Consider the following 26,338-nt stretch of genomic DNA (forward strand, 5'->3'; position numbering starts at 1 on the left):
GATGATGGTGCACTTCTACACGGCCATCATGGAGTCCATCCTCTGCTCCTCCATCACCGTGTGGTACGCTGCAGCCACAGCCAAGGACAAGGGCAGACTGCAACGTGTCATCCGCTCTGCAGAGAAGGTGATTGGCTGCAATCTGCCGTCTCTCCAGGACTTGTTTGCTTTCAGGACTTTGAAGCAGCCAGAAAGATTGTAGCCGACCCCTCTCCCCCCCGGATATAAACTGTTTGTGCCCCTTCCATCCAACAGGAGGCTGAAGTCCATCAGGATCAGAGCCAGGTCCAGGGGTGTCAAACTCATTTCAGGTTCGGGCCAGATACTGCCGACTTCGACCGAACGCGGGCCACAACATTGTGGGATTTGTAGTATTATGGTGATGTGTGCGATATACCGGCGGGCCAGCTCTAATAGTAAATAGATTTGATCATGCGGGCCAAAGATAATTCATTATAGATGACCATGAGTTTGACACAAGTGGCCTAGCCCATAGCCTTATATTTTATTTTATAACGCAAAGACAAATTGTAAATTTGTAAATTTAACATGCCATTTTCTTGCACTATGTTGTCTTACTGTCGTTTGTTATCCACCAACCTCCAAGTCAAATTCCTTCTATGTCCAACATATTTTGGTAATAAATGTCCTTGATTCCTGATGTACGGTTTGTACAGAAATGACAATACGTACAATATGAACAATATTTAAGTACAACATAGTAGAATGTTGAAAGTAATCCTCTGTCCAAAGAACCTCTGAATGTGTGTGTGTGTGTGTGTGTGTGTGTGTGTGTGTGTGTGTGTGTGTGTGTGTGTGTGTCTGTGTGTGTGTCTGTGTGTGTGTGTGTGTGTGTGTCGCTCCGCTTTGTCTTCTGATAAACAGTCCCTGGACCAGGTCCCGTGTCTTTGTCCTTTGTTGTCTCTCTGGACTCCAGCTCATCTGTCCCTGAGCTCAAGGCTCTTCCAGGATTCTCCAGGACTTCTCTGATGTCTTTTCAAGGTGAGACGCAGCCAGAAAAACAGGATGAGGATGTAAGAGATATGACATGAAATATACAACACATAAAGTACAAGAAATATACAACACATATTGAGTATGACAAACATGGAATACATTACATAGAGTGTATTACAAGCATAACATTATATACATAAATGATATCTTATATGAAATTATACTAATATGAAATGCATAACACATATAACACGTATAATAAATATAGAATATATAACAAAGTATAACTAACATGAAAAGTATAACATTTAGTTTAGCTACTATGAAATACAATGAAATAAGACAAATATTATATATATAACAACAATAGAGTATAAGAACTGAGGAATAAACATTATATCAAACAGTAACTATAACTAATAAGAAATATATCAGTAGTATTATGATCTTGTGGTACATTAGTAGTATTGGGATTCTGTGGCAGAACATCAGCATTTCTGTGATCTTGTGGTAGTACAAAAGTAGCACTGTGAGTAGTACTGGTTAATCTGCAGTTTTACCTTAGTAGTACTGGGTTAATCTGCAGTAGTACTGGGTTAATCTGCAGTAGTACTTCAGTAGTACTAGGTTGATCTGCAGTTGTACCTCAGTAGTACTGAGTTAATATGTTGTAGTACCTCAGTAGTACTGGGTTGATCTGTAGTAGTTCTTCAGTAGTACTGGGTTGATCTGTAGTAGTTCTTCAGTAGTACTGGGTTGATCTGTAGTAGTTCTTCAGTAGTACTGGGTTGATCTGTAGTACTACAGCTCCCCCTACAGGCTAGAAGGAGGAGGACGTTTCAGCTCATGTCTCCTTTCATAAACACTAGTACCTGCATAGCTCTGTGGGTGGGGCAACCTGACCTCTGACCCCTCCTTTGGCTGATGACCTCACCCCGTAATAGACTTCAAGGTTCACCACATCTGCGCGCTCACACACACACTTTGGAGGTAATCAATCAAAGAGCTGTCCCTCCTGTCAATCACTGTGACCTAACACAGTACAGCCTATTTAGTGTGATTAAATAGAGGAGTTTCATCAACATCTGCATGTAATCAATACACGACTAACAAATTAAATTAAAAGTCTTACAAAGAACGTAACAAAGAACTGAACATATGTTTGTGACTGCAAATTCAAATAATGTTCTCTCAATTAACTAAATAAAAGTAGGGCTGCATTTAAAATAATAATAAATAAAATGTCTGCATGTTCAAATAAAGTGCTTCGATTTAAAAAAGAAAGAACAATAGTAATGGGAAGAAATTCACTTTTTCTGCTTCACATTTGGACTTGACAGTCTCAGCAAATTAAAAATGATAAATCTAAACACATTTTAACAATTGAACGGCCTAGTTTTACCAGGACTTTAAACGTGTACCTGAATGCATCAGGAGAAGCTCATTGAGCCTCATGATAAGGTAATAAAGTAGTATCTGAAAATACTACTTTATTACCTTATAACTGTCTCAACTTTCTCTATAAATACTTGTCAAGAAAACAGGAATCATTAGACTTAATAAAACATTACTGAAAATCAAGTATCTTTATTACAAGTATAATAAACTTAATGTCAACATAAAAGTATGAGACGTTTTTCTCGTTTTTTGAACTATTAGTGAATGAATTACCGTTAATAATAAACACTGAACGGTCTTCGGCTGTTCTGTCAAATTAAAACAACCCCCTAAAATAATATTTAACGGAGAAAACCCGGAAAGACGGGGCTTTTATTCTGAAGCCCACTGCTCGCTTTATATCCGTGTTGATGTAGCTGCTGTAAACTTGGCGTTTCCGGTCTGAAGGTCGAACAAAATCAACAGGAGTTAACAGCTAGCAAATAGTTATCCGTTAACGTGTGAACTCGTCGGTTTTTCACGGTAAGCGGGAACTGACAACTTCCGGTCGCGGTTTGAACAAAGCCATCGTCTCCGGATAACCGGGTGATGCTAACGTGCTACGGTGCTACGCATCCAGGGGTGCCGATGGTTAGCTGCTAGCCTAACCGAGCAGAAGTATTCCCTGTTATCGCTTAGCCCTGTTAGCCGTTAGCTGTTAGCTGTTAGCTGTTAGCATGCAGTGTGTTAACGTTGTGAGGAAGAGAAGCGTGGAAGCGGAAGTGGATCCTTGGAGCTGCAGACCGGTGAGTGATGAGGAAGAAGAGGATGAAGGCTGGTGCTTTTAATTCATCTTCTTGATAACTTCGGTGTTGGTTAAGAAATACATAAGAAGAAATGCCAATAAGTGTTTATCAGTGATTCATTATCAATAAATGTAACGAACCTAATAACCTTCAACTTTTTTAAGGACAAATGTGATGTTGAATTCAGATTGTGTGAATTCTTACTCAAATAAGGGTTTTATTCGCGGATCAGAACATCTTCACAAAGTCTCACTTCCTGCCTAATTGATCTCACGTGTTAAACGTTGGAGAGAATATTGATCCCTGATTAGATTTATTCTCGTTTCCAGATAAATACTTGTTTCTTCAGTCCATCAAATATGTCCAAACCTCCCTGTCCTCATATGACTAACGTCCCCCATCGTGGACGTGCTCTCTCATCACAGCACATTCTTTGTGTCGTATCACGTTTCCTTTACAACATGATGGAGAATATTAGTAAAGCTGCTGTTTGCAGAGCTGTGAGGAAACGTCTTTGTTCCCTGGACACAAACCAGTGAGAACCATTAAAGAGGAATAAAACACATTATAGGTTCAGTACCTTTGGACCGGTTAGTGTTCTAGTGGTTAAATATGAGCATGGTGTGTGTTTCCAGCCTGTGTGTAGTGTGTTCTAACACAGTGAATTAGTCATGTGTGTTTTATGATGAGTTTGTACATTAAATATTAAGCCTTGTTTCTAATCACGGTTCAAACTCCGTACGCTTGCATTAATATTTACACCTCAACAGGGGGGACGTGTGACTGGTTGTTTGTAGTGGTTGCCATGGCAACTCGTTGTATCATGGCTCCATTCATGCTGCCTTCAGTGCAAATGGTAGCACTTAAATTGTACTTATAATGGCACTTTTCTATAACATGTTTTGTAACTGCTTATTTGATGAAAAATGTCTTGTTACTTGTTCTTCTGAGTTTGTATCTCTATGTGGAAATGCACTTATTGTGCGTCGCTTTGGATAAAAGCGTCAGCTAAATGACATGTGATGTAATGTCATGTGATGCACGCGCTCTACTGTGAGTCAAACTACTCCGAGTTGAGGGTTTGACGCAGTTTGTTGAACCTCCTTCTTGAAACTTTTACATTGATGAAGATGTTTTGCTTACAGAAGCGAGTGTGTTTTGGGGCGGAGCTCCAGATGACTGAGTGTCCAATGGAAACGTCCCACACCTTTACAGTGCCCAATCAGCAGCCAGAACAGCAGGTGAGTTCAGGTTGTCACGACAACGGACAGCGATAACTCCCTTGATTTGTGTGTTGATGATGATGATGATGATGATGCAGGTCCGTGTGGGTCGGCCCAGATCTCCTCGGCTCTGCTGCTCTCGGTGTCTCGGAGGAGAACCAGTAAGTTCTGATATTATTGATTCATATAAAGAGAGGTTTTTCTCATAGAGGGACACATTGTTACAACATTTCCATTTGCAAATTTATTCTTCCTGTTTTGGCCATTTGTTAAACTCGTGTCCAACGTTTCAGGGTCACATCAACCACATCATGGGCCTCTGAGGGGGGGCGTCTTCACTCCTGCCTGATGATGTAATTGTGAGCACGCCCACTGAAAGGACCAATCAGCTGCCTTTAGTCTCTAATGATCCTTTCAGCCACTCGTCATGTGCTTCCTCAGCAAAACGCACACAGTCCAACATCCAGTCCTGTACTTTTATTCTGAATAAAACACAATTTGTGGTTAGCTTGTTAGCGTAGCGTACACATCGTGAGCAGCATGAGACCTCCTCACGTCACGTCCAACTCCAAATCCAAGGGATCATGAACATTTTTGCTAATTTAGATTTTCATGTCAATGTGGTTTTAATGTTTGAAGTCAGAGACCAGAAGCCTCTGAAGGTTGTTTTTTTTAACTTTAACTTGTTTAAGGCACCTTTACTAAATCCTGATGTTTTTATCAAACTCCTTTTTAAAGGTTTAAGGCATTTTTTTAAGGGAAATATTAATGTTGATTGTTCTTGAAGTCTGAAATCTTCCACTTTGTAGATTTATATTTGAGCTTTTTATATCCTGCAGCAGGTTTTTATTAATGTAACTTTTTAATGACATTTCCAGTTCTGACCAATCAGTGTGCACCATTTGTACCGCAGACGGATTTAAAAATAAACCTTTTACTCAAACTTCAGATTTCCTTTTGACTGATGAAACTAGAGGCAGCAGCTAATGATGCTAATGATGCTAACAGTGCTTACTGGGGGGGGGGGTTGCCTTGAAAGGTTTTATCCTTTAAGATGATCTTTATCACACAGCTTAGTTATTTACACACGTTTATTTCATCAGAACTTAACAGGAAACAAATGTGAAAAAAAACTGACAACTTTACAGATGAAAAGTCAATATAAAAACTTTTGCAGATCGGCAGAATCTTCAATGAAATTTTAACTATGTTCCCGTTTCAATTATCCGTAACATCAGTATTTTCCAAAAGAGTTCTTCAAACATTTTAACACCAGAATATTAATCATAAAAGTACATTTCATGAAAATAGTTTGTATAAACATTTAAAAGATGACACGGCTTCATTTTACAGGTCCGTTGTTTAACGTCTTATTTATAATAAATAAGTCACCAATATGTACTGATCTGAACTATTGGTTTTTTTACATGGTCTTTCTCTAATTAAATCTACATTTTACAGTTCTTTACTTTCTGGCTTATTTTAAAAGATTCTCACCCCAGCCTTTATGTTTCATGTTTTTATTCCCATCTCTGAAGGTTGGGTTTCAGCAACAATAGAAGCAAGTGGCACATATTGTAGGAGGGGGGGCGGGGGGGGTCAGAACATGAAGAGTGTGTGTGTGTGTGTGTTCGTTCAGTCCAGGGCGGCGTGCAGCAGAGCGCTGTGACCGCCTGCCATCTTTGATTTCTTCATCTTACCGATGGCCTTGTCGAGGTCGGACTGATGGATGGGACGGATGAAGTCCTCTGATGGACTGAGAGGGAGACGGGAGGAGGACAGACAGGAAGTGAGTGAGAGGAGGTGACACACGAGCTTGTGTTGTGTCTGTTATCAGAGTACCTGTCGCTCTGCGTGTGGACAAAGTCTCGCACACAGAGCAGAGCGGCGTCACGGCACATCTCTCGCAGGTCACTTCCTGAGAAACCATCCGTCTCCTTGGCAACGTCCAGGAGGTCAACAGACAGGTCAACCTGCAGAGAGACAGACAGGTGATCAGAACCAATGAGGCGGGGCTTAAGGCTGTGCGTGTCATAGGGTGAACTTACGCTCTCGTCCTCCAGGATGAGTTTGAGGATCTGCTCCCTCTGCCTCATACTCTAAAAACACAAGAGAATGATCATGGAACCAGGACGACCCGAGGACACATGAACTAGGGGTGTACTCACAGGCTGGTTGATGTGGAACCTGGTGGGCATCCTCCTCAGAATAGCAGAGTCCAAATCCTGAGGACGATTGGTGGCTCCCATGATGATCACCTGACAGATGCACATGATGATGTCATCATTATCATTACTGTGGTGTCCACCCTCAAAAGGATCTCCACGTGACACTGCTTTCAGATCCGGTGATGCTCAGCTTGGCTGCCCTGAACCCAACCGGCAGAGCCACAAGCTTAGGATGGAGGAACCGGCCATCACTGACTGCAAGCCAACCACCTGCACCCCCAAAGAAGTGACACCTCCTTCCCTGACGACCGACGTGCGTGTGCTGCCCTAAGTCGTACCAACGCCCCCATGGCTGCTGGCATCCATGTGCAGCTGACCTTTTTATCCTGTCACATTCCCTCCTGCTTTAAAACCACGTCCAGTCAGGTGGTGAGTGGACATCCACCGAGATGCCAGTCAGACAGGTAGAGATCCGCGTCGCCACCTGAGTGTCCCAGTGAGGGAAAGACATCTGCAACGCTGTGGTAGGAGAAACCATGCGAGTGAATGACTGTAGAGAGAAGAGGAGGGGACCCAGGACGGAACCCTGAGGAACTCCAGTAGGAAGTCCTACTCATTTTTGTTGTTTATTATATTAAATTTTTTTATAAATAGTCAATTTTGTGTTTTTGTGAGTTTTAAACGTGGATTATATACCCAGTAACATTTTTAAAGTAAGATATCCACGCAAAATATATGCTTTTTCTGGACGTCTCAGCTGGGCTCGACCCGTGTCCCAAAGAGGCGGGTCTAAGAAGCAGTTAGCCAATCACCGATAACGTGAGTAATGAGCGACATAATTTTAGCGTCCTCAAATACAGCAATAGTGTATGTTTGATACCCTTTTCATGCACTTATGCATCATACCGGAATGTTTACTGAAACTGATCACCCCCTCCAAACTCAGGGACCTGGGCATCAACACCTCCCTCAGTAACTGGATACTGGACTTTCTAACCAACAGACCGCAACTCTCAGGTTAGAGAAGCCCACCCTCACCAGCGGGGGGCCACAGTGCTGCGTGGTGATCACCAGCGACGATGAGTCGGCCGACAGGAAACAGGTGATGCCTCAACAACAACCTGCCACTCAACGCCAGGAAGACCGAGGAGCTCATTGTGGACTTGAGGAAAACCAAAAGGCCCAAAACCATCAGGACCATATCCCCCGAACTGCAGACCCTCCTCCCCCTGACTACGCCTCCACATCCTGTCCATGACGACGAGAGACCAAGTTTCTCCCATTGTACATGACACCCTGCTGTGATTGGTCTCCCTGCCCCATCCCAGTACCTGACAGTGGTGGTCCGTGTCCAGTCCGTCCCACAGACTCATGAACTGGGCCTTCATCATGGCCGTCGCTTCGTGGTCTGAGCTGGATCGGCTCCTGAGGAAGGAGTCTGTTACAGACATGAAGGCAGCATTAATGGGACGGTTCTATCTGGACATTAAGCAGGTGGTAACAGGTAGCCTTGCTCCGTACAAAGGACTTCTAAATGTCCAGAGACATTTTTAAAAGGGTACTCATCGGTTTCAGACATTGGCCCCGCCCCCCCATTGATTAAGGTGCGTGTCACCTATCTCGTCGACAAAGATGATGGACGGCTGCAGTTTGACAGCCAATGAGAAGACAGCAGCCGCTAGCTTCTGGGACTCTCCGTACCACTTGTCCGTCAGCGTGCTGGGCTGCAGGTTAATGAAGCGAAACCCCGCCTCCTTGGCAGTCGCCTTGGCGATGAGCGTCTTCCCACAACCAGGGGGTCCGTACAGCAGCACACCTGTCACCATGACGACACAAGTAAAGGGGTCAGTAGTTCTTCACTAAAGTAATCTATAGCCAGATGTTCTTCAATGAACTCATCTGGAGCCTCTGACCTTTGGGAGGCTGCAGAAGTCTGGATCCCTGAAACAGGTGTCTCTTCTGAACAGGTAAGATGACCGTCTCCTTCAGCTCTGTGATGACCTCATCCAGACCAGCGATGTCTCTCCATGTGATCTGCACACCATTTTATATTCATACAGTAACGCAACGCGTATTGGTAATGACGAGAAACATTTGAGTATCTGTAGTACTTTTACCTGCATGGTCAGAGGGTCGACCAGGTGAGCAGCGATGCTCATCTCATACTCAGAAAGCTTCACGTTCTTTACTCCGATCTGACGCATCAACTTCTCAGCCTGACAGAGAAAAGATCAAAGTCACGAGATGACGAGACAGTTTCATGATTTGATGTCACGAGTTCTATTAAAAGTTTTACGTTACATACTTTAAAGAGTAAATAAACTAAACAAAGTTTAGGTTCATTTTCATAACACAAGCAGTCATTGCTTGCTTAAACGTGTATATAAGTATATGTAGAACTGTGTAGGACCCCCCTGCACCTGTCCTTTAAGCCCCGCCCCTACCCAGCTCACCTGCTTCTGAGCCTCCACCTTCTGCTTCCTGGTGGGGTCAATGGCGTCCACCATCCACTTTATGGTGAAATAGGTGACGGCTCCAAATATGGTGAGTCTGAAGAGCAGGCCGATGACTTCGTTCCTGCCCAGAGGGCGAGCAATGTTCTCCACGGGGACCTCCCTCAACACCATTGTCAGGGGTCAGGGGTCAGAGGTCACAGGAAGTTCAGGCAGGGCTGCAGAGGGAGGACAGCAACATGGTCTTATGAAGTCATTTAATCAATTAAAGAAAACAAATTTGTGTCTTTGAGAATTAAAGCTTGACGAGCAAAAAAGAATCCTTTACCATAATAATAATATTTTATGATAATAACTACACGAGTACATGATGACGTCACAGCTCTTTTACAGTCACAGTTAAATGTCAATCACTCGAGCCGAGTCATGTTAAACTTAAGGCCCGAATAAATGTCTATCGTAACTGGCCAGTCGATAAGACGCACACCGCTGATGCAAAAGCGACTTCTGTGGAGGGGGGGGGGGGCGAGGGTCCACAGTGTCTCATTATAAACCCCAAAGGGCTGTGTGCACGAACATGCTAGAGCTTAGCATTAGCTTGACCTTCTAGCTCCCCGGCAATAACAGAGCGGCTCTTTAACCGGATGAACCCACCAATGTCTCCACCGGTATCCCGTCACCAAGAGCTCCACGAGTACCGGGAGGAAAACCGACACAAAGCCGTCATTTCTCCGGTTAAGTGGGACGGCGCTTACCTCCGGTAGTCACGTCACACAGCGGCACTTGGTTTGTTCTTCGGTGGTGCCGCTCTTCTTCTTCTGCTGCTCATTTAATGGTAACTTTCCGCCGCCGGAAGTGCAGGAGTTAGGAGCAGAAGAATAAAATAACATAAATCCTTTATATAAAACATACACTTGTATTAATGAAGGGGTTAGGTGGTAGGGTTAGGGTTAGGCCTTTCTTCGGAGTATTTAAGTACTCTCACTGTTGAGTATTTTACCGTGTGGCAGTAGGACCTTTACTATTACAGAGTATTTATAGATTGTGGTATCACTTTTACCGTGTCATCATCACTGTTTGTCATTACAGAAATAACTCATTTCTGCCAGTTAATTGTTGAAACTGCTAATTTCAACAATAGGTAGCGCTGTAACGGGTTAAGATCGATTAACACACTGTTTTCCTTATCATAAACATTATGACGTCATGAATCCATGTACGCTTTTCGTGAAGTCGTGGACATTTTATGTCACCTTGCTGGTTGGACATGGCAGCCCTGCGCTGACATGATCGCAAACTAACAGCTAACAGCATCATCGATCCAAAAGGGGGGGTAAAAAAGTCAATTCAGAGCATTATTTTGAAGGCAGTGACCGGATGTGCCTCGCGCTTGCCTCGGCTCTTCTCGTGTTCCACTCAAAGACGCCTCGGAGAGCTTCTTCTTCCCTCCGCGGATCTGCGTCCAATCACGGCGTCTCTGCAGTGGACGGGGGTCGGGAAGATTCCGACCGAACCCTGCGGACTCCTGGAGGTCCTGAGCAACGGAAGCGGGCAGCATCGGATGGTCTAGTCTCCGGTAAGGGGACCTGGACACCCGGGCCCGCAGCGGGAGGAGGCCCCGACGCCCCCTTGTTCTGACCCAAAAAACAACGTCGACAGCCGGGCTGCCTCGTAACTAGAAGGCCGGCCCGCCCCTGCGGGAGCCCGCTGTGTGGCACCGTAGCAGTGCCACTTACCGGACCGGTGTACCCGTCCGGACTGATTGTGTTGTTGTTAGCAACCAACCGGATTTATCTGCTCTGACGTTTTTAAATAGCGACCTTCTGGATGCTCGGGCAGCTTGTGGCTAGCTAGCTCCCAGCTAACAGCTAGCGCCTGTCCCCAGGAACCCGACGGAGACAACACGGACCGGCTCCCGGTACCATCCTGCGGGTTGTACCGACCTAACAGACACCGAACATGGCCGCGTTAACCAAGATCAAGGGGATCGTTAGCAGAAATAAAAGGCGTTTCCAGGAGGACGGCTTCGACCTGGACCTGACCTGTATCCTTTAACCGCCACTTCTGCTGTCCCCCAAGTTACCTGGTTCTGGGTTACCTGGCTTTGGTAGCCCGGTTCTACATCTGCCTGGTTCTGGCTAGCCTGGTTGTAAGATAAACCCGATGCTGGGTAGACTGGTTCTAGATCAACCTGGTTTTAGATAAACCCGGTTCTGGGTGACCTGGTTTTAGCAGCCTGGTTCTGAGTACCCTGGTTCTAGACCAACCTGGTTCAGCCTGTGTTTATCATAACGTGTTCGTCATAACTATGACGTCAGCCCCGTCTTCGACCCAGAATGCTCTCCTCTTCGTGCGCGTCTCGGCCGGATGTCTGACTGCTTTTCGTGTCGGTGTCTCGTGTGCTAACAGCTAAGCTAACGCTGGCAGCACCAACTGACCACCACTTTACTAATAATGACCACACATGTTGTGTAATCACACGGTGAGGATCCTTAAATCGCTTTTTTAAAATGGTTTGAAACCAGTTCGTATTGATGACGTCACGTGTTTGTAGTGTGTCAGGTTGAGCCTTTTTAACAGTTTCAGCCGAGGAGCCTTGGAGCAATGCAGGGACGCCTCTGCAGCTCAGGAGAAACGTGTCTCTCGCCTTACTATTTACTTCTTTTACTTTTTAATGGTCTGTGACACTTTCCCCACGTTGCTCCAGCTGCATTGTGGGAAATGTAGGAAACCACCTGTTTGAAGAGGGATGCTTAACAAGCGCTCAGACATTTATCCCAACATCATAGCGATGGGTTTCCCAGCGGATCGTCTGGAGGGCGTCTACAGGAACAACATCGACGACGTCGTACGGTGAGATGCCATCACATGACGTAGTCTGATAGTCACATGACTCAATCCCCCCTCAACCCCCAAAGGACTGATGTGACGCCACCTGGTAAATGGTTGAGTCTGTGAAGGCGTTTAAAGGTGTAACGTCAAAGACGTAGTCATCTATAGCGCTTATACTACAGGGGTAACGGGGGAGGGGGGGAGTCAATCTTCAGCATCAGGCGAGGGACGGGGTCCACTCTGGTCCATAGCAGAGACAGACGGTCCTTCACTGACCTCCACCATGAAGCTTGTGTTTGGACTGAGGGAACATGCAGGGTTCTGTCGTGGTGGTGCTGCCCTACATTGTCCACCATGTCCATTGTAGTCTGTCCTTCGTCTCTCACGTTGCTCATTTTAAATACTTTTTCATTGTTTTTGTCGAAATAGCTTCAATGACCAGAAGAAATATCGAATGAATAAATGAGTAAATATCGTCATGTTTCTTGCCCATTTTAATCCTCGTGTTTGTGTCTCTCAGGTTTCTGGACTCCAAGCACAAGAATCACTACAAAATCTACAATCTGTGAGTCTCTGATTTGATTTTAGCGTCCTTGAAGTGTTGCTTTGCCAAACCTGACGTGTGTCCTGCAGATGTTTGCCGTTAGCGTGACTCCGTGTTGTCCCTGTAACGTCCGTCCTCAGGTGTGCGGAGCGACATTACGACACGTCAAAGTTCAACTGTCGAGGTGAGAACCTGGAGACATCCGGTCTGTGAGCGCTCTCCCCCGTACCGCTCTCTCTCCCCCTGACCGGGTCTCTCTGTCTTCCCCGTCAGTGGCCCAGTACCCCTTTGAGGACCACAACCCCCCCCAGCTGGAGCTGATCAAGCCCTTCTGCGAGGACCTGGATCACTGGCTGAGTGAGGACGAGCAGCACGTCGCCGCCATCCACTGCAAGGCAGGGAAGGGCCGCACGGGCGTGATGATCTGCGCCTACCTGCTGCACCGGGGCAAGTTCCAGGAGGCGCAGGAGGCTCTGGACTTCTACGGAGAGGTCCGCACCCGGGACAAGAAGGTACCAGCCCCAGGACCGGGTCCGTAGACAGAAATCCTGAGATAAGAGCTGAAAGGATGAGGCCACATGGAAGAAAGTGTGTCTGTGTAGAAGAAGGAAGGATTCCATAGATGTCTGTTTGGTTCAATCAGTGCTAAACTAACGTAATGAGAATAAAAACACCAAATGCTCAAAGTCACTTTACATCAAATATTTTTAAATATCCTAAAAGCCAAGCACTATGTTTCCTTCATGTGGGGGGCTTCGGTGAGTGAATGAGACCCTTTAGATGGAGGTCGAGGTGTTCCCAGTAGACCATGTGACCTCGGCTGTGAGTGGGGAAGTTGAACCATTGAAGCAGATTTGTGGTCCGTGTTATCGATGTGGAAGAGGAGAACGGCAGGAGAGATGGGACAAAGGGGCAGAAGAGAGGGGTGTGGTTTGGGGGGGGGGCAGAGTGATGGAGTTTTGGGACGTGAAGTTGTAGGTGAACTAGGTAGCATCCAGTGTGTGTGTGTGTGTGTGCTCCCTAAGGGCGTGACCATCCCCAGCCAGCGGCGCTACGTCCTCTACTACAGCTTCCTGCTGAGGAACCAGCTGCTCTACAAACCCGTCGCTCTGCTCTTCCACAAAATGCTGTTTGAAACCATCCCCATGTTCACAGCAGGCACCTGCAGTAAGTGTGTGTGTGTGTGTGTGTGACATATACTAACGTGTGTGTGTGTGTGTGTGTGAGACATATACTAACGTGTGTGTGTGTGTGAGACATATACTAACATGTGTGTGTGTGTGTGAGAGACATATACTAACGTGTGTGTGACATATACTAACGTGTGTGTGTGTGTGTGTGTGTGTGTGACATATACTAACGTGTGTGTGTGTGTGTGTGTGTGTGTGTGTGTGACATATACTAACGTGTGTGTGTGTGTGTGTGTGTGTGTGTGTGTGTGAGACATATACTAACGTGTGTGTGTGTGTGTGTGTGTGAGACATATACTAACGTGTGTGTGTGTGTGAGACATATACTAACATGTGTGTGTGTGTGTGAGAGACATATACTAACGTGTGTGTGTGTGTGTGTGTGACATATACTAACGTGTGTGTGTGTGTGTGTGTGAGACATATACTAACGTGTGTGTGTGTGTGTGTGAGACATATACTAACGTGTGTGTGTGTGTGTGTGTGACATATACTAACGTGTGTGTGTGTGTGTGTGTGTGAGACATATACTAACATGTGTGTGTGTGTGTGAGAGACATATACTAACATGTGTGTGTGTGTGTGTGTGACATATACTAACGTGTGTGTGTGTGTGAGACATATACTAACATGTGTGTGTGTGTGTGAGAGACATATACTAACATGTGTGTGTGTGTGTGTGTGACATATACTAACGTGTGTGTGTGTGTGTGTGTGTGACATATACTAACTTGTGTGTGTGTGTGTGTGTGTGACATATACTAACGTGTGTGTGTGACATATACTAACGTGTGTGTGTGACATATACTAACGTGTGTGTGTGACATATACTAACGTGTGTGTGTGACATATACTAACGTGTGTGTGTGACATATACTAACGTGTGTGTGTGACATATACTAACGTGTGTGTGTGTGTGTGTGTGACATATACTAACGTGTGTGTGTGTGTGTGAGACATATACTAATGTGTGTGTGTGTGTGTGTGACATATACTAATGTGTGTGTGACATATACTAACGTGTGTGTGACATATACTAACGTGTGTGTGACATATACTAACGTGTGTGTGTGACATATACTAACGTGTGTGTGACATATACTAACGTGTGTGTGTGACATATACTAACGTGTGTGTGACATATACTAACGTGTGTGTGTGACATATACTAACGTGTGTGTGTGACATATACTAACGTGTGTGTGTGACATATACTAACGTGTGTGTGAGACATATACTAACGTGTGTGTGTGTGTGTGTGTGAGACATATACTAACGTGTGTGTGTGTGTGTGAGACATATACTAACGTGTGTGTGTGACATATACTAACGTGTGTGTGTGTGTGTGAGACATATACTAACGTGTGTGTGTGACATATACTAACGTGTGTGTGAGACATATACTAACGTGTGTGTGTGTGTGTGAGACATATACTAACGTGTGTGTGTGACATATACTAACGTGTGTGTGAGACATATACTAACGTGTGTGTGTGTGTGTGTGTGTGACATATACTAACGTGTGTGTGTGACATATACTAACGTGTGTGTGTGTGTGTGTGTGTGACATATACTAACGTGTGTGTGTGTGTGTGAGACATATACTAATGTGTGTGTGTGTGTGTGTGACATATACTAATGTGTGTGTGACATATACTAACGTGTGTGTGACATATACTAACGTGTGTGTGACATATACTAACGTGTGTGTGTGACATATACTAACGTGTGTGTGACATATACTAACGTGTGTGTGTGACATATACTAACGTGTGTGTGACATATACTAACGTGTGTGTGTGACATATACTAACGTGTGTGTGTGACATATACTAACGTGTGTGTGTGACATATACTAACGTGTGTGTGAGACATATACTAACGTGTGTGTGTGTGTGTGTGTGAGACATATACTAACGTGTGTGTGTGTGTGTGAGACATATACTAATGTGTGTGTGTGTGTGTGTGTGTGAGACATATACTAACGTGTGTGTGTGAGACATATACTAACGTGTGTGTGTGTGTGTGTGTGTGTGACATATACTAACGTGTGTGTGACATATACTAACTTGTGTGTGTGTGTGTGTGTGTGAGACATATACTAACGTGTGTGTGTGTGTGTGTGTGTGTGTGTGTGTGACATATACTAACTTGTGTGTGTGTGTGTGTGAGACATATACTAACGTGTGTGTGTGTGTGTGAGACATATACTAACGTGTGTGTGTGACATATACTAACGTGTGTGTGTGACATATACTAACTTGTGTGTGTGAGACATATACTAACGTGTGTGTGTGTGTGTGTGTGTGAGACATATACTAACGTGTGTGTGTGTGTGTGTGTGTGTGTGTGTGTGAGACATATACTAACGTGTGTGTGTGTGTGTGTGTGTGTGTGTGTGTGACATATACTAACTTGTGTGTGTGTGTGTGTGTGAGACATATACTAACGTGTGTGTGTGTGTGTGAGACATATACTAACGTGTGTGTGTGTGTGTGAGACATATACTAACGTGTGTGTGTGACATATACTAACGTGTGTGTGTGTGTGTGAGACATATACTAACGTGTGTGTGTGACATATACTAACGTGTGTGTGTGTGTGTGTGTGTGAGACATATACTAACGTGTGTGTGTGTGTGTGTGTGTGTGAGACATATACTAACGTGTGTGTGTGTGTGTGTGTGTGTGTAGACCCTCAGTTCGTGGTCTACCAGCTGAAGGTGAAGATACACACCTCTAATCCAGCAAACACCCGGCGAGAAGACAAACTGATGCTGTTTGAGTTCCCCCAGCCACTTCCTGTGTGTGGAGACATCAAGGTGGAGTTCTTCCACAAGCAGAACAAGATGATGAAGAAGGTGAGCAGCGTTCCTCAGGCACCGATCAGACCAAAGGTCTCATGGTGACCACCTTCATATATTACATGACTAGGAGCATCTGGCAGGAAGTAGAACAGCTGGACCTGTTTATCACTTCAGATTCTGTCCCTCCAGGAGAAGATGTTCCACTTCTGGGTCAACACCTTCTTCATCCCGGGGCCTGAAGAGGAACTGGACAGGCTGGAGAACGGCAGTGCCGGCAGCGAGAAGACGCACCAGAACCCGGGGGGGGTGGTGATGATGGTTTCTGGAGGAGAGACCAACGACAGGGACTTCCTGGTCCTCACGCTGACAAAGACCGACCTGGACAAGGCCAACAAGGATAAGGCCAACAAGAACTTCTCCCCCAACTTCAAGGTAAGACCAAGACCTTGTGGTCCACCAGTCTGCTGTGTGAGAAGATTAAAGACCGGAATGAGACCTCTTCACACAGGACTAACTTTGATTGGCTGTGGCCTGACGTGCTGACTTGTTCTTGTGGTGCCTTCAGGTAAAGCTCTACTTCACGAAGACGGTGGAGGAAGGAGCGCACTCGGACGCCAGCAGCACGTCGGCCTCGGTGACGCCCGACGTCAGCGACAACGAGACGGATCACTACCGCTACTCCGACACCACGGACTCGGACCCGGAGAACGAGCCCTTCGAAGACGATCACCACAATCAGATCACCAAAGTCTGACACACAAACGCTCACGCACACGCACACTGGTGTACACACACACACACACACACACATGTGCGTATACGTGTGTGTGTGCTCAGTGGGTTCACGCACTCATGAACACCCACACTAAGAATGGGTGACTTTAGCTAAAGGGGGAATATAACCAATGGACCAAGACTGACCTGAAGGTCTCAAGAGCTCAGGTCAGTGTATAAGACACCCCCCCCCCCCCCAATCTTCTGCTCAATGCACAGCTGGACAATCACATGACACGGAGGTCAGAGGTGAGTGGGGCGGGGCCAGAGGATGGCGGGTGATTAGAATGGGGGGAAAGGAGTGAGACTGGTCCCTGGTCCCCCCCCTCCACGCAGACCAGACCCCCCACCTCTGCTGTCTCTTCTCTGTGTGCCGGATCAGTCTCAATGTGTATTTGTTTTATTGGTATAAATCTCTTCTGTAAATCTTCTGAATTCGGACCGTTGAGGGTTGTCAATCATTTTATCGAATGAAACATGGATTTTACTCTGATAACAACGCCTCTTGATGATTGGTCCGGTTTTGGTGTCTTCAGTCTGACAGGAGCTCCCGTTCATGAAGCTGCTTCGTAGTGGGCGGGGTTTGTTGAAGCGTGGCGTTCACAGGAACATCTGCCTCTGGATGAGAGGTTCCTGTGGACCATTGGCGCCTCCCTGAGTTTGTCTCATTGGGTTTTAGGTGCTAAGCTAGTCGGGTTCTTCTGGTCCTGATCGATGACGTTGGCGTGGCAACAATCTCCCGGCCCAGTTTGTGTTTCACACAAAGTCTGTCGAGTCTGACCTCACTTCCTGTCCAGTTCTTCAGGCGTAGTCGGTATCGATCATTACACAATTGTCACAGTTATCGTTCAGCCGAATGCTTCTGATGAGCTGATTGATGAACTTCCTGTTGGAGACGTGTTCGTTAACATGTAAAGAACAAACACACGTGAGTCCAATGATTCAGATCAATGACGCCATGTTCACCGGTCACAGTGGGGTCAGCCCGTTAAAGCCGGTGACCTTTAACCCTCGAACTGGGCCTGATCCTGCTCTGGTTGACCTTCTCTGGAGGAATTCAGCTGTTTCTGTTTACATCAAACCTGCCAAAATGAAGCTCGCTCTGTTTCCTTTTTGTTCTGTTATTGTTTGTTGGTCGTTCTGGGTAAACGTTAAAGCTGAACATGGTTTATATTCCCGATGTTTCTGCTTTAAGGTTTGGTCACATTACAACAGAAGCTTGTGGAAGCTTCCTAGCGGCTGAATGTGGAGGTTTAAAGGAGATCTTGTTTCTTTGTCTTATTGAAGTGAATGAGAGGCGGAGGACCGAGGCATCATGTGACCAAACGTTTACCTGGAGCCGCTTTCTGCTCCAGTTTCTCCTCTGCATCTCAGACCACAATTTACAGATATAGATATCTATGTTTAATCTATATCCAATGGCAAATGGGCTGATCGATGACTCACATTCAAGTCCCGCCCCCCGTAGTTGAGCCTCAGCACTAAATGCTTTACACGGAATTCATAATATTTAAACAATGGATCCTTGAATTCAGACAGAAATAATTAATTTTCTAATCAGCTGTAGCTAGCTAAGCTAATGCTAGCTTCATTATTTGGGTGAATATGTTGGTTCTCTGACTGGTTTTGAATGCAATCTTAATATCATGCTAACAGAGCTAAAGCTAACAGCTCATCATCATGTCCAGCTAAAGCTAACAGCTCATGATATCATGCTAGCACACAAAGGCTAAAGCTAACGGGTCATGCTAGCAGACTGGCCAACACAAACCGCTCCTGCTAATAGACTGAAGCTAACACTATCTGATCATGACGTCATGCTGCGAGACAAGCTAAAGCCAACCGTGACTACATTTGATTGGACAATGGAAGTCGGGGGAGGAGTTTAAACAACTCATCAGGTTTATTTGAGCTGGTTCCGTATCGAGTAAACGAGTCGTAACGTGAGCACCGGGGACAAATCCTCTGCTAACGCCTTTTTATGAGTTTAGAATAACATTTAGCTTCTTGTAAACCAATTCTCACTATGAGAAGTCTGAAATTTCACATGTCCACATTGTTGAAGAAATTCATATATTGTGCGATCGAAACACTCCAACTCACGTTTGTGAACGAGACTTCCCTCCGAGCGAGACTGGGTCAGACTCGTACGTTACGTCGCACTGGTTTAAGATCAAAGAGGAATGAAGAGTACGGCTTAAACACCTTTGACTGAAGCGTATATTAAACTTCTTAAAGGTTAAAAGCTGCTGAGTTTAAGAAACTTCAGAAACTGTTGAAGCAGAATATCATTTGTTTCTGTTCATGTTCTGTTTGTGACTGTTTTTGTCAGGTATTTAGTCAACAAACAAATACACCGTCACCATGCCAACCATGGCAAAAAGTTCATGTTAACCCCCCCCCCCCCCCCCCCCCAGTTTATTTTATGCTTTCCCTCCTTGTTTTATAATTAAAAACACTGTAAAGGTGAATAAACTATTTATAAACATCTGTTGTTGTGATTCTTGTGCATAACAGCCAGAAGTCCCTAACCAGGACACAGAACGATGATGAGTTGTAAATTACATTTATTGATATAGAGCCTGTCACTCCAACAATGTCGGGATGATGTAATAATCCGATCACAGCGAGGCCTTCAGCGCACTGAGCGCGCTCAGAGCCGACTCCACGCAGCCGTCAAAGTTGGAGTGGACGAAGGAGTCTCCGGCGCAGAGAAGCGGCGGCCTCTGGAGGAGGGTCATGTGACCCGGGCAGTCCGGCACCGCGGTCAGCACCTGGGAGTACCTCCATTTCTGACACTTGATGCTGATTGGCTGAGGCAAACCAGGAAGCAGCGTGTAGAGTTCCTGAAGGATGATTGGCTGGACAGCCTCCTTGTCTTCCTCCAGGTGCTTCAGGCCAAACGGGACGCTAGTGTGGACCACGAGGGACGGACCTCGACCCAGGGTGTCTGAGCGGACAGGGCGTGATGTCATACAGGGAGCAGACAGACAGGACGTGATGTCATACACTGAGCAGACAGACAGGACGTGATGTCATACAGGGGAGCAGACAGGACGTGATGTCATACACTGAGCAGACAGACAGGACGTGATGTCATACAGGGAGCAGACGGACCTGCGTTGCGTTTGCGGGAGTCGGCGGCGATGTAGCGGATGACGCTGCTATCTGAAACGTATCGAGCCGACCACGGAAAAGAGAAGACGACGTCTGGAGGGAAGAAGAGAGCGACGGCAAAACGGGACGAGAACTCAACATCCTCCATCTGCTGCTTCTGAGAGACAGACAGCACTGAGAGACGGACAAGGGGACAAAGTTAGATATTTAACATTATCAGTTTTGACTCAACTTTAAACTCCAAGCGCACGGACACACACACACACACAAACGAACCAACACACACAGACTGTGTCTAATTATAAACTGTGTGTGTGTGTGTGCACATGTGCGCTGTCCCCTGTCAGCCATCAGATGAGCTGAAGATGACGTCATTGACATCATCACAGAGTGGGCCCACCCCCTCACACACAATCATCCAGAAAGCTTTAAGAAGTGAACAATCGACTGCAGCTAGGTATGCTAAGCTAACAGCTAGTGGACATCTCACTTTGTCCCACGTCTCCCTGCAGCTGGAGGATCTGAGGAGCCGGCATCGTCAGGACGACAGCATCAAACATCTCGCTGCCTCCTGCCTTCCTCTGCACCTCCCATGATGCACCACGGCGGTACAGAGCGGTGACATGGCGCTCCAAGAACAGGTCAGCTCCTGAGAGAGAGACAGAGACACAGAAAGACAGTCAGAGAGACAGAAAGACAGTGAGACAGGCACACAGTCAGAGAGACAGACACACAGTCAGAGAGACAGAAAGACAGTCAGAGAGACAGACACACACATTGTGTCTACCTGACTGGGACAGGAAGTGCTTCACCACGCTGCTCATGCCCTGGGGCGTCACGTAGTTCTCGTCCCCGTCTCTGTGCTTGAGTCCTTCAACCAAAGAGTCCAGAGGCTGCAGGACGCCTGCAGACAGCAGCTCTGAGTAGAACCTGGACGTTTGAAGGTATGAAGGTCCACTCAATGATCAATAATCACTCATCAAACATCTGATCCGATCGGTACCTTTGGTGCGACTGAGCATAAGACGGCGTGGACGTGATGAACTGGGCTCCAAGATCAGCGGAGTGAGACGAGGCGTCAGGAGGACGAGAGGTGGACATCCTGCCCCCTGAGAGACAGAGAGACAGTGCGTCTCCTGGTTACTTTTTTGGAATTTTAATCTTCATTTATTTGTTGTAAAAAATGTAATCAGTGAATTTGAATGAATATAAAATGTAAATAAAAAAACTAAAGCAACTTATTATATTAAAAATGAATAATTTAAACACATCTAAGACATAAAGGTTAAAGACCGACAGGAGCTGAAGGTAACAACTCTTTATTATCTGATGTTAGGGTGAAATATGTTGATCCTTAAAACGGATCCTGCTGATCCAGAACCGTCTCCGGTCCCGCGCTGCAGCCGTTACCGGGACGTTATTCGACCCTCCGGTCCGTGGGACTCACCGCAGCCCCTCGCTTTGTCCCACACTTGGATGTGAACTTTGTTCTGCATCTCTCTCCTCAGCAGACATGCGCAGAGGCTTCCTGTCAGCCCCGCACCGACGATCAGAACCCGGGACATGTTTTACAACTGACGAGACCTTCAACCGGGTCGCAACGGGTCCGGAGCCGCTGGTCCGGGTCAGAGCAGCGGAAGTGAGACACGCCCCCTGCGTGATATAACAGCGGAACCGCGATGGACCAACAAAAAGTATCCCGGTGAACACCGAGCTGAAGCTAACAGGGAGACGGGCGACTTCCCACCGAGCGCGTCTCCCTTCTTCAGCCTCCCGGTGGATGGAGACGCAGCAGATGGTCGTAGAAGCTCGTGCGTTCCACCTGTAACGCTGGAACAGATGCTTTTATTCTGAAGTTGTGTCGACTTGTTTTATTCTGGTCATTTCCGTTCTGTTTCCGGTCTCTGTTGTTTCGTACTGAAAGTTTTTGTCGATCAAAGAACTTGATTGATCGGAAAACATCAAGTTTATAATGACGTAGTCCTCATTTCGACGAATCACAGTGATGTACTCCCTCTGACGTCAACGCCCCTTCTTCCTCATAAAAGAATCGTCTGCTGATCATAAAGTTTAAAGATCTTCAGAGCTGCAGACTGGTGAGTGATCGATCCGTCATCAATCCGTCAGTAATGTGATCAAATGTTCACGTAAACGGAGGCTTAACGTCACTAATCTATTGAAAATAAAACTGTTAGTGGTGGTTTTTTCCTTCAAAGAAGAGGACGTGTTTTTTGGAGTAGCTATAAAGTGATGATCACTTGATCTTCATTAACGTTACGTGAGAACAGGTGACGTGACCTTTGACCTCAAACAAACTGCTGCTCAAACTCCAGCAGACAAACGTTTTGTGACTTTTTGTGAAGTTATTTGATAAAATAAACACATATTAAATATAATTCAGCATCAGACCACCAGACCAAAGATGATAATAAGCTAAAGTTTAAATATTTGAACATTCAAGATCCCAGACGAGCCAAATATCGTCGACTGATGATGAAAATGATTTAAGTGAATCTGTGAGGAGCAGAGAAGGTCACAGGAGGTCACAGGAGGTCATTAACGTGTCATGTAAAACTCAAAGGTCACTTTTCCTAAAAGAGTTCTGTGTGACAAAGTTCATCATGTGATGATGATGTCACTTCCCTTTTATCGGTCACTCATGTGACTGAAGCTGGAGTCTCAGTTGTGTGTGTGTGTGTGTGTGTGTGTGTGTGGGGGTGTGTGTGTGTGTGTGTGTGTGTGTGTGTGTGGGTATGTGTGTGTGTGTGTGTCTCACAGGCCATGCTTTGTCTAGCGCTGTGTGTGTTGAGTCTCTCCGGGCTCGTCCTGTCCGGACCGAGCCTCCAGCGACGCTTTGACAAACTGCACCAGAGGCTGGACCCTGAAGTGCACATGAACATTGTGAGTACACAAACGTACAAAGACAGTGAACGCATCATGGGCTCTGAGCCCTGGTCTTCTTCGTTGGTGCTTTATTCTCCGCCTCATGTTGCGCTTTTATCTGACGGCTTTAGACGAATAAGTTCAGATAACGATGACCTCGTGATAAAGACTAAACGTCCTTCAGCATGATCTAATCTATGTGTACCTGTAGCTCATGGCCCTCCTGTAGAACCGCTTGTTGTAACCCGGTTACCGCGTTTGGCAGACAGAGATTGTGCGTTGGTGGGGTTACCCTGCAGAGGAACACCAGGTTCCAACAGAGGACGGCTACATCCTGACCGTCAACCGGATCCCCGGCGGACGCCCGCGTGCAGCAGGTGAGGTCCTGAGAGGTCCGATCTCTGCTGTGACGGCTCCTAGAGGTTCTAACGGTGTGACAGGCCCCACAGGCCAGAAGCCGGCCGTCCTCCTGCAGCATGGACTCCTGGCCGCAGGCAGCAACTGGATCACCAACCTGCCAGACTCCAGTCTGGGCTTCGTGCTCGCCGACGCCGGCTACGACGTCTGGATCGGGAACAGCCGAGGAAACACCTGGTCCAGGAAGCACCGCACCCTCAGACCAAACCAGGAGGAGTTCTGGAGGTTCAGGTACAAGCCCTGTCAGCCTTCTCTGTGTTTGTATTTAATATGTATCATACATGTATATTGTGTGCTTAGCTACGACGAGATGGCCCTGTTGGATCTACCAGCTGTAGTGAACCACATCCTGAAGGAGACGGGTCAGAACCAGATCTCCTACATCGGCCACTCTCAGGGGACCACTATAGGTAACACACATCTATGATTATATTATATGAATATGATTTTTCAAAGCGGTGGATCCCAAACTGGGGCGCCACGGGGGCGAAACACAACTGCACAACAAAAGGTAAAAGTATGAAGTATAAGGAGAGAGAAGAGAGGCCTCAGTTTGTGGTGGGTCTTAAGCTGCACAGTGTGAAGCCCAGAGAGTCACTTTCTAGTTTGTAATTTAAGTGTAATAACACCTCTATTTTTCCCAGCATTCATAGCGTTCTCCTCGCTGCCAGAGCTGGCCTCTAAGATCAAGTTGTTTGTCGGTTTGGCTCCCGTGGCAACCGTCAGTTTCACTAGCAGCGCCATGACCAAGCTCTCCGTGCTACCTGACTTCCTCATCTGGGTAAGCTGCTCACGAGCTGCTATCACATGACCTGCTAACGAGCTCCTATCACATGACCTGCTAACGAGCTGCTATCACATGACCTGCTAACGAGCTGCTATCACATGACCTGCTAACGAGCTGCTATCACATGACCTGCTAACGAGCTCCTATCACATGACCTGCTAACGAGCTGCTATCACATGACCTGCTAACGAGCTGCTATCACATGACCTGCTAACGAGCTGCTATCACATGACCTGCTAACGAGCTGCTATCACATGACCTGCTAACGAGCTGTGATCACATGATTAGCTAAAAAGTGATTTATTTTCACTTGATATTCGTTGGTTAATTGATTGATGGATTTTCTTCACATCTCTATTAGGACCTGTTTGGGAGGCAGGACTTCCTGCCTCAGAGTCACATGATCAAGTGGTTTGCAGAACACGTGTGTGCAAAGCGGCTGCTCAGTGAGTTGTGCGGGAACCTTTTCTTCGTCCTCTGTGGCTTTGACGAGAAAAACCTCAACATGGTTTGTATTAAACACGTGACGTCAGATTATTGGTTTATTGATCCGAAGGATCTTAGAGATCTTCAGTGAGACTGGTGTTTATTTCCAGACTCGCATTCCGGTCTACACTGAACACTGTCCTGCTGGGACCTCAGTCCAGAACATGGTCCACTGGGCCCAGGTAATACACACATACCTGTCTGTGTGTCGATGGTGTTGTGCGTTTTATGGACTCTAAACATCTGCCTCATGTTCTCAGGCAGTTCATGGAGGCAGACTGAGTGCCTTTGACTTTGGAGCTTCAGGAAACATGAAACACTACAACCAGGTGAGACTCTCATCTTACCGAGACGGATCCTCACGTCTCTGTTTACTGACAGTCTGTCCTGTCCTCAGTCCACTCCACCTGAGTACCGCGTCCAGGACATGAAGGTTCCCACCGCTCTGTTCTCAGGGGGACACGATACGCTGGCGGACCCCAAAGACATAGCGCTCCTTCTCACTCAGGTGAGTCAAGGTTCCTCAGGTCAGAATGAAGAGGGTCAAGTGATTTGTTCATCAATAGTGATCAAAGGACCTGTCTGTCTCTCTCTGCATGTCTTTCTCTCTCTGTCTGTCTTTTAGGTGTCTAACCTGGTCTTCCATCAGAACATTGAACACTGGGATCATCTGGATTTCATTTGGGGTCTTGATGCTCCATCACAGATGTTTCCCTCCATCCTGAAACTGCTGCAGAAATACCAGTAGACTGTGTGTGTTACGCTTGAATAGTGTGGATCATCATACCCACTGATGACATCACTACATATGATTTCAACACTTCCTGTTGTTGTTGTTTTTTAAATGATCTCCCCCTTTTAAACCAGAACTTTCTACTTCAGGGTTTTCTTGACTTGACTCTAAAGGACTCAGGATTCAGTTAATCTGCTACATTAGCCGTGTGTCTAAGAGATGCTAACTTTAGCATCAGCATATATTGATCACATTAAAAGAAATAGCTTGGTGTTAACCACAATACATGTCAATCAATTCAATTCACTTATTTCTTTGATCCATGGAAACCTGTGAGGTGAGAAAACACAAACTGCTGAATTAGTGGAAGCTGGTTCCACAAAAGAGGAGCTTGATGACTGAAGGTTCTGGTTCCAGTCCTACTTTTATAAACTCTAGGAACCACAAGTAGCCAGAATCTACGGAGCGCCTTGTAGGACAACACGGTGTAACAAGCTCTTTAAGAGAAGACGGTGCCTCACCAGCAGGTGCCTTGTAGGTGAGGAGAAGTACCTTAAATTCTATTCTTGATTTAACAGGGAGCCAGTGCAGAGAAGTTAATGCAGGAGTGATATGATCCCATTGCGCTTTCCCTTTGGATTTTTGATACATTGAGTAGATGAAAAAAGGGAGTCCTTAAAGCCTTTTGAGAGTTGAAGGACACATCCTGGTCGAAGAGAACTCCAAGACTTTTGGTACTGGATCCCAGAGAAACTGTATCACGTGACATCTGACTTCGAAGGCGC

The 26,338-nt window shown here is 46.1% G+C and overlaps 5 protein-coding genes across 8 annotated transcripts; 3 read left to right on the forward strand and 2 right to left on the reverse strand.

The window, feature by feature from the left end:
• Positions 1-2,769: 2,769 nt before the first annotated feature.
• On the forward strand, positions 2,770-5,314 carry si:ch211-221j21.3 (uncharacterized). Its single transcript, XM_037463665.2, has 4 exons — positions 2,770-3,140; positions 4,286-4,381; positions 4,462-4,524; positions 4,657-5,314. Exons 1-4 carry the CDS (start codon positions 3,072-3,074, stop codon positions 4,684-4,686), a joined length of 258 nt encoding a protein of 85 aa, XP_037319562.1. The 5' UTR covers positions 2,770-3,071; the 3' UTR covers positions 4,687-5,314.
• Positions 5,315-5,440: 126 nt separating this feature from the next.
• Positions 5,441-11,267, reverse strand: atad1b (ATPase family AAA domain containing 1b). Of its 2 annotated transcripts, XM_062559950.1 has the most exons (11): positions 11,252-11,267; positions 9,740-9,823; positions 8,985-9,202; positions 8,649-8,747; positions 8,445-8,565; positions 8,147-8,347; positions 7,863-7,969; positions 6,532-6,621; positions 6,412-6,462; positions 6,206-6,336; positions 5,441-6,119 (listed from the first exon to the last, which is right to left on the reverse strand). In XM_062559950.1, exons 3-11 carry the CDS (start codon positions 9,156-9,158, stop codon positions 5,999-6,001), a joined length of 1,095 nt encoding a protein of 364 aa, XP_062415934.1. In that variant the 5' UTR covers positions 9,159-9,202; positions 9,740-9,823; positions 11,252-11,267; the 3' UTR covers positions 5,441-5,998. The 2 variants fall into 2 exon arrangements, with proteins under 2 accessions (XP_062415934.1, XP_062415935.1); XM_062559951.1 differs by lacking the exon at positions 11,252-11,267 and having other exon boundaries at positions 9,639-10,236.
• On the forward strand, positions 10,386-19,550 carry ptenb (phosphatase and tensin homolog B). 2 transcript variants are annotated; one of them, XM_037463654.2, is made up of 10 exons: positions 10,386-10,560; positions 10,870-11,028; positions 11,753-11,837; positions 12,337-12,381; positions 12,501-12,544; positions 12,634-12,872; positions 13,386-13,527; positions 16,244-16,410; positions 16,531-16,788; positions 16,922-19,550. In XM_037463654.2, exons 2-10 carry the CDS (start codon positions 10,944-10,946, stop codon positions 17,108-17,110), a joined length of 1,254 nt encoding a protein of 417 aa, XP_037319551.1. In that variant the 5' UTR covers positions 10,386-10,560; positions 10,870-10,943; the 3' UTR covers positions 17,111-19,550. The 2 variants fall into 2 exon arrangements, with proteins under 2 accessions (XP_037319551.1, XP_037319552.1); XM_037463655.2 differs by having other exon boundaries at positions 10,387-11,028; positions 16,546-16,788.
• A 103-nt stretch (positions 19,551-19,653) lies between these two features.
• On the reverse strand, positions 19,654-21,941 carry rnls (renalase, FAD-dependent amine oxidase). Its single transcript, XM_037463662.2, has 6 exons — positions 21,695-21,941; positions 21,251-21,356; positions 21,035-21,177; positions 20,738-20,896; positions 20,248-20,421; positions 19,654-20,080 (listed from the first exon to the last, which is right to left on the reverse strand). Exons 1-6 carry the CDS (start codon positions 21,810-21,812, stop codon positions 19,752-19,754), a joined length of 1,029 nt encoding a protein of 342 aa, XP_037319559.2. The 5' UTR covers positions 21,813-21,941; the 3' UTR covers positions 19,654-19,751.
• An 80-nt stretch (positions 21,942-22,021) lies between these two features.
• On the forward strand, positions 22,022-25,836 carry lipf (lipase, gastric). 2 transcript variants are annotated; one of them, XM_037463657.2, is made up of 11 exons: positions 22,022-22,343; positions 23,026-23,148; positions 23,396-23,507; positions 23,580-23,778; positions 23,848-23,957; positions 24,192-24,328; positions 24,696-24,842; positions 24,931-25,002; positions 25,081-25,149; positions 25,218-25,328; positions 25,446-25,836. In XM_037463657.2, the coding sequence occupies exons 2-11, from the start codon at positions 23,029-23,031 to the stop codon at positions 25,566-25,568; spliced, it is 1,200 nt and encodes a 399-aa protein (XP_037319554.1). In that variant the 5' UTR covers positions 22,022-22,343; positions 23,026-23,028; the 3' UTR covers positions 25,569-25,836. The 2 variants fall into 2 exon arrangements, with proteins under 2 accessions (XP_037319554.1, XP_037319553.1); XM_037463656.2 differs by having other exon boundaries at positions 22,050-22,343; positions 23,571-23,778.
• Positions 25,837-26,338: the final 502 nt, after the last annotated feature.

Source organism: Pungitius pungitius, chromosome 21 (assembly GCF_949316345.1).
Source record: "Pungitius pungitius chromosome 21, fPunPun2.1, whole genome shotgun sequence".
Taxonomy (NCBI): Eukaryota; Metazoa; Chordata; class Actinopteri; order Perciformes; family Gasterosteidae; genus Pungitius; species Pungitius pungitius.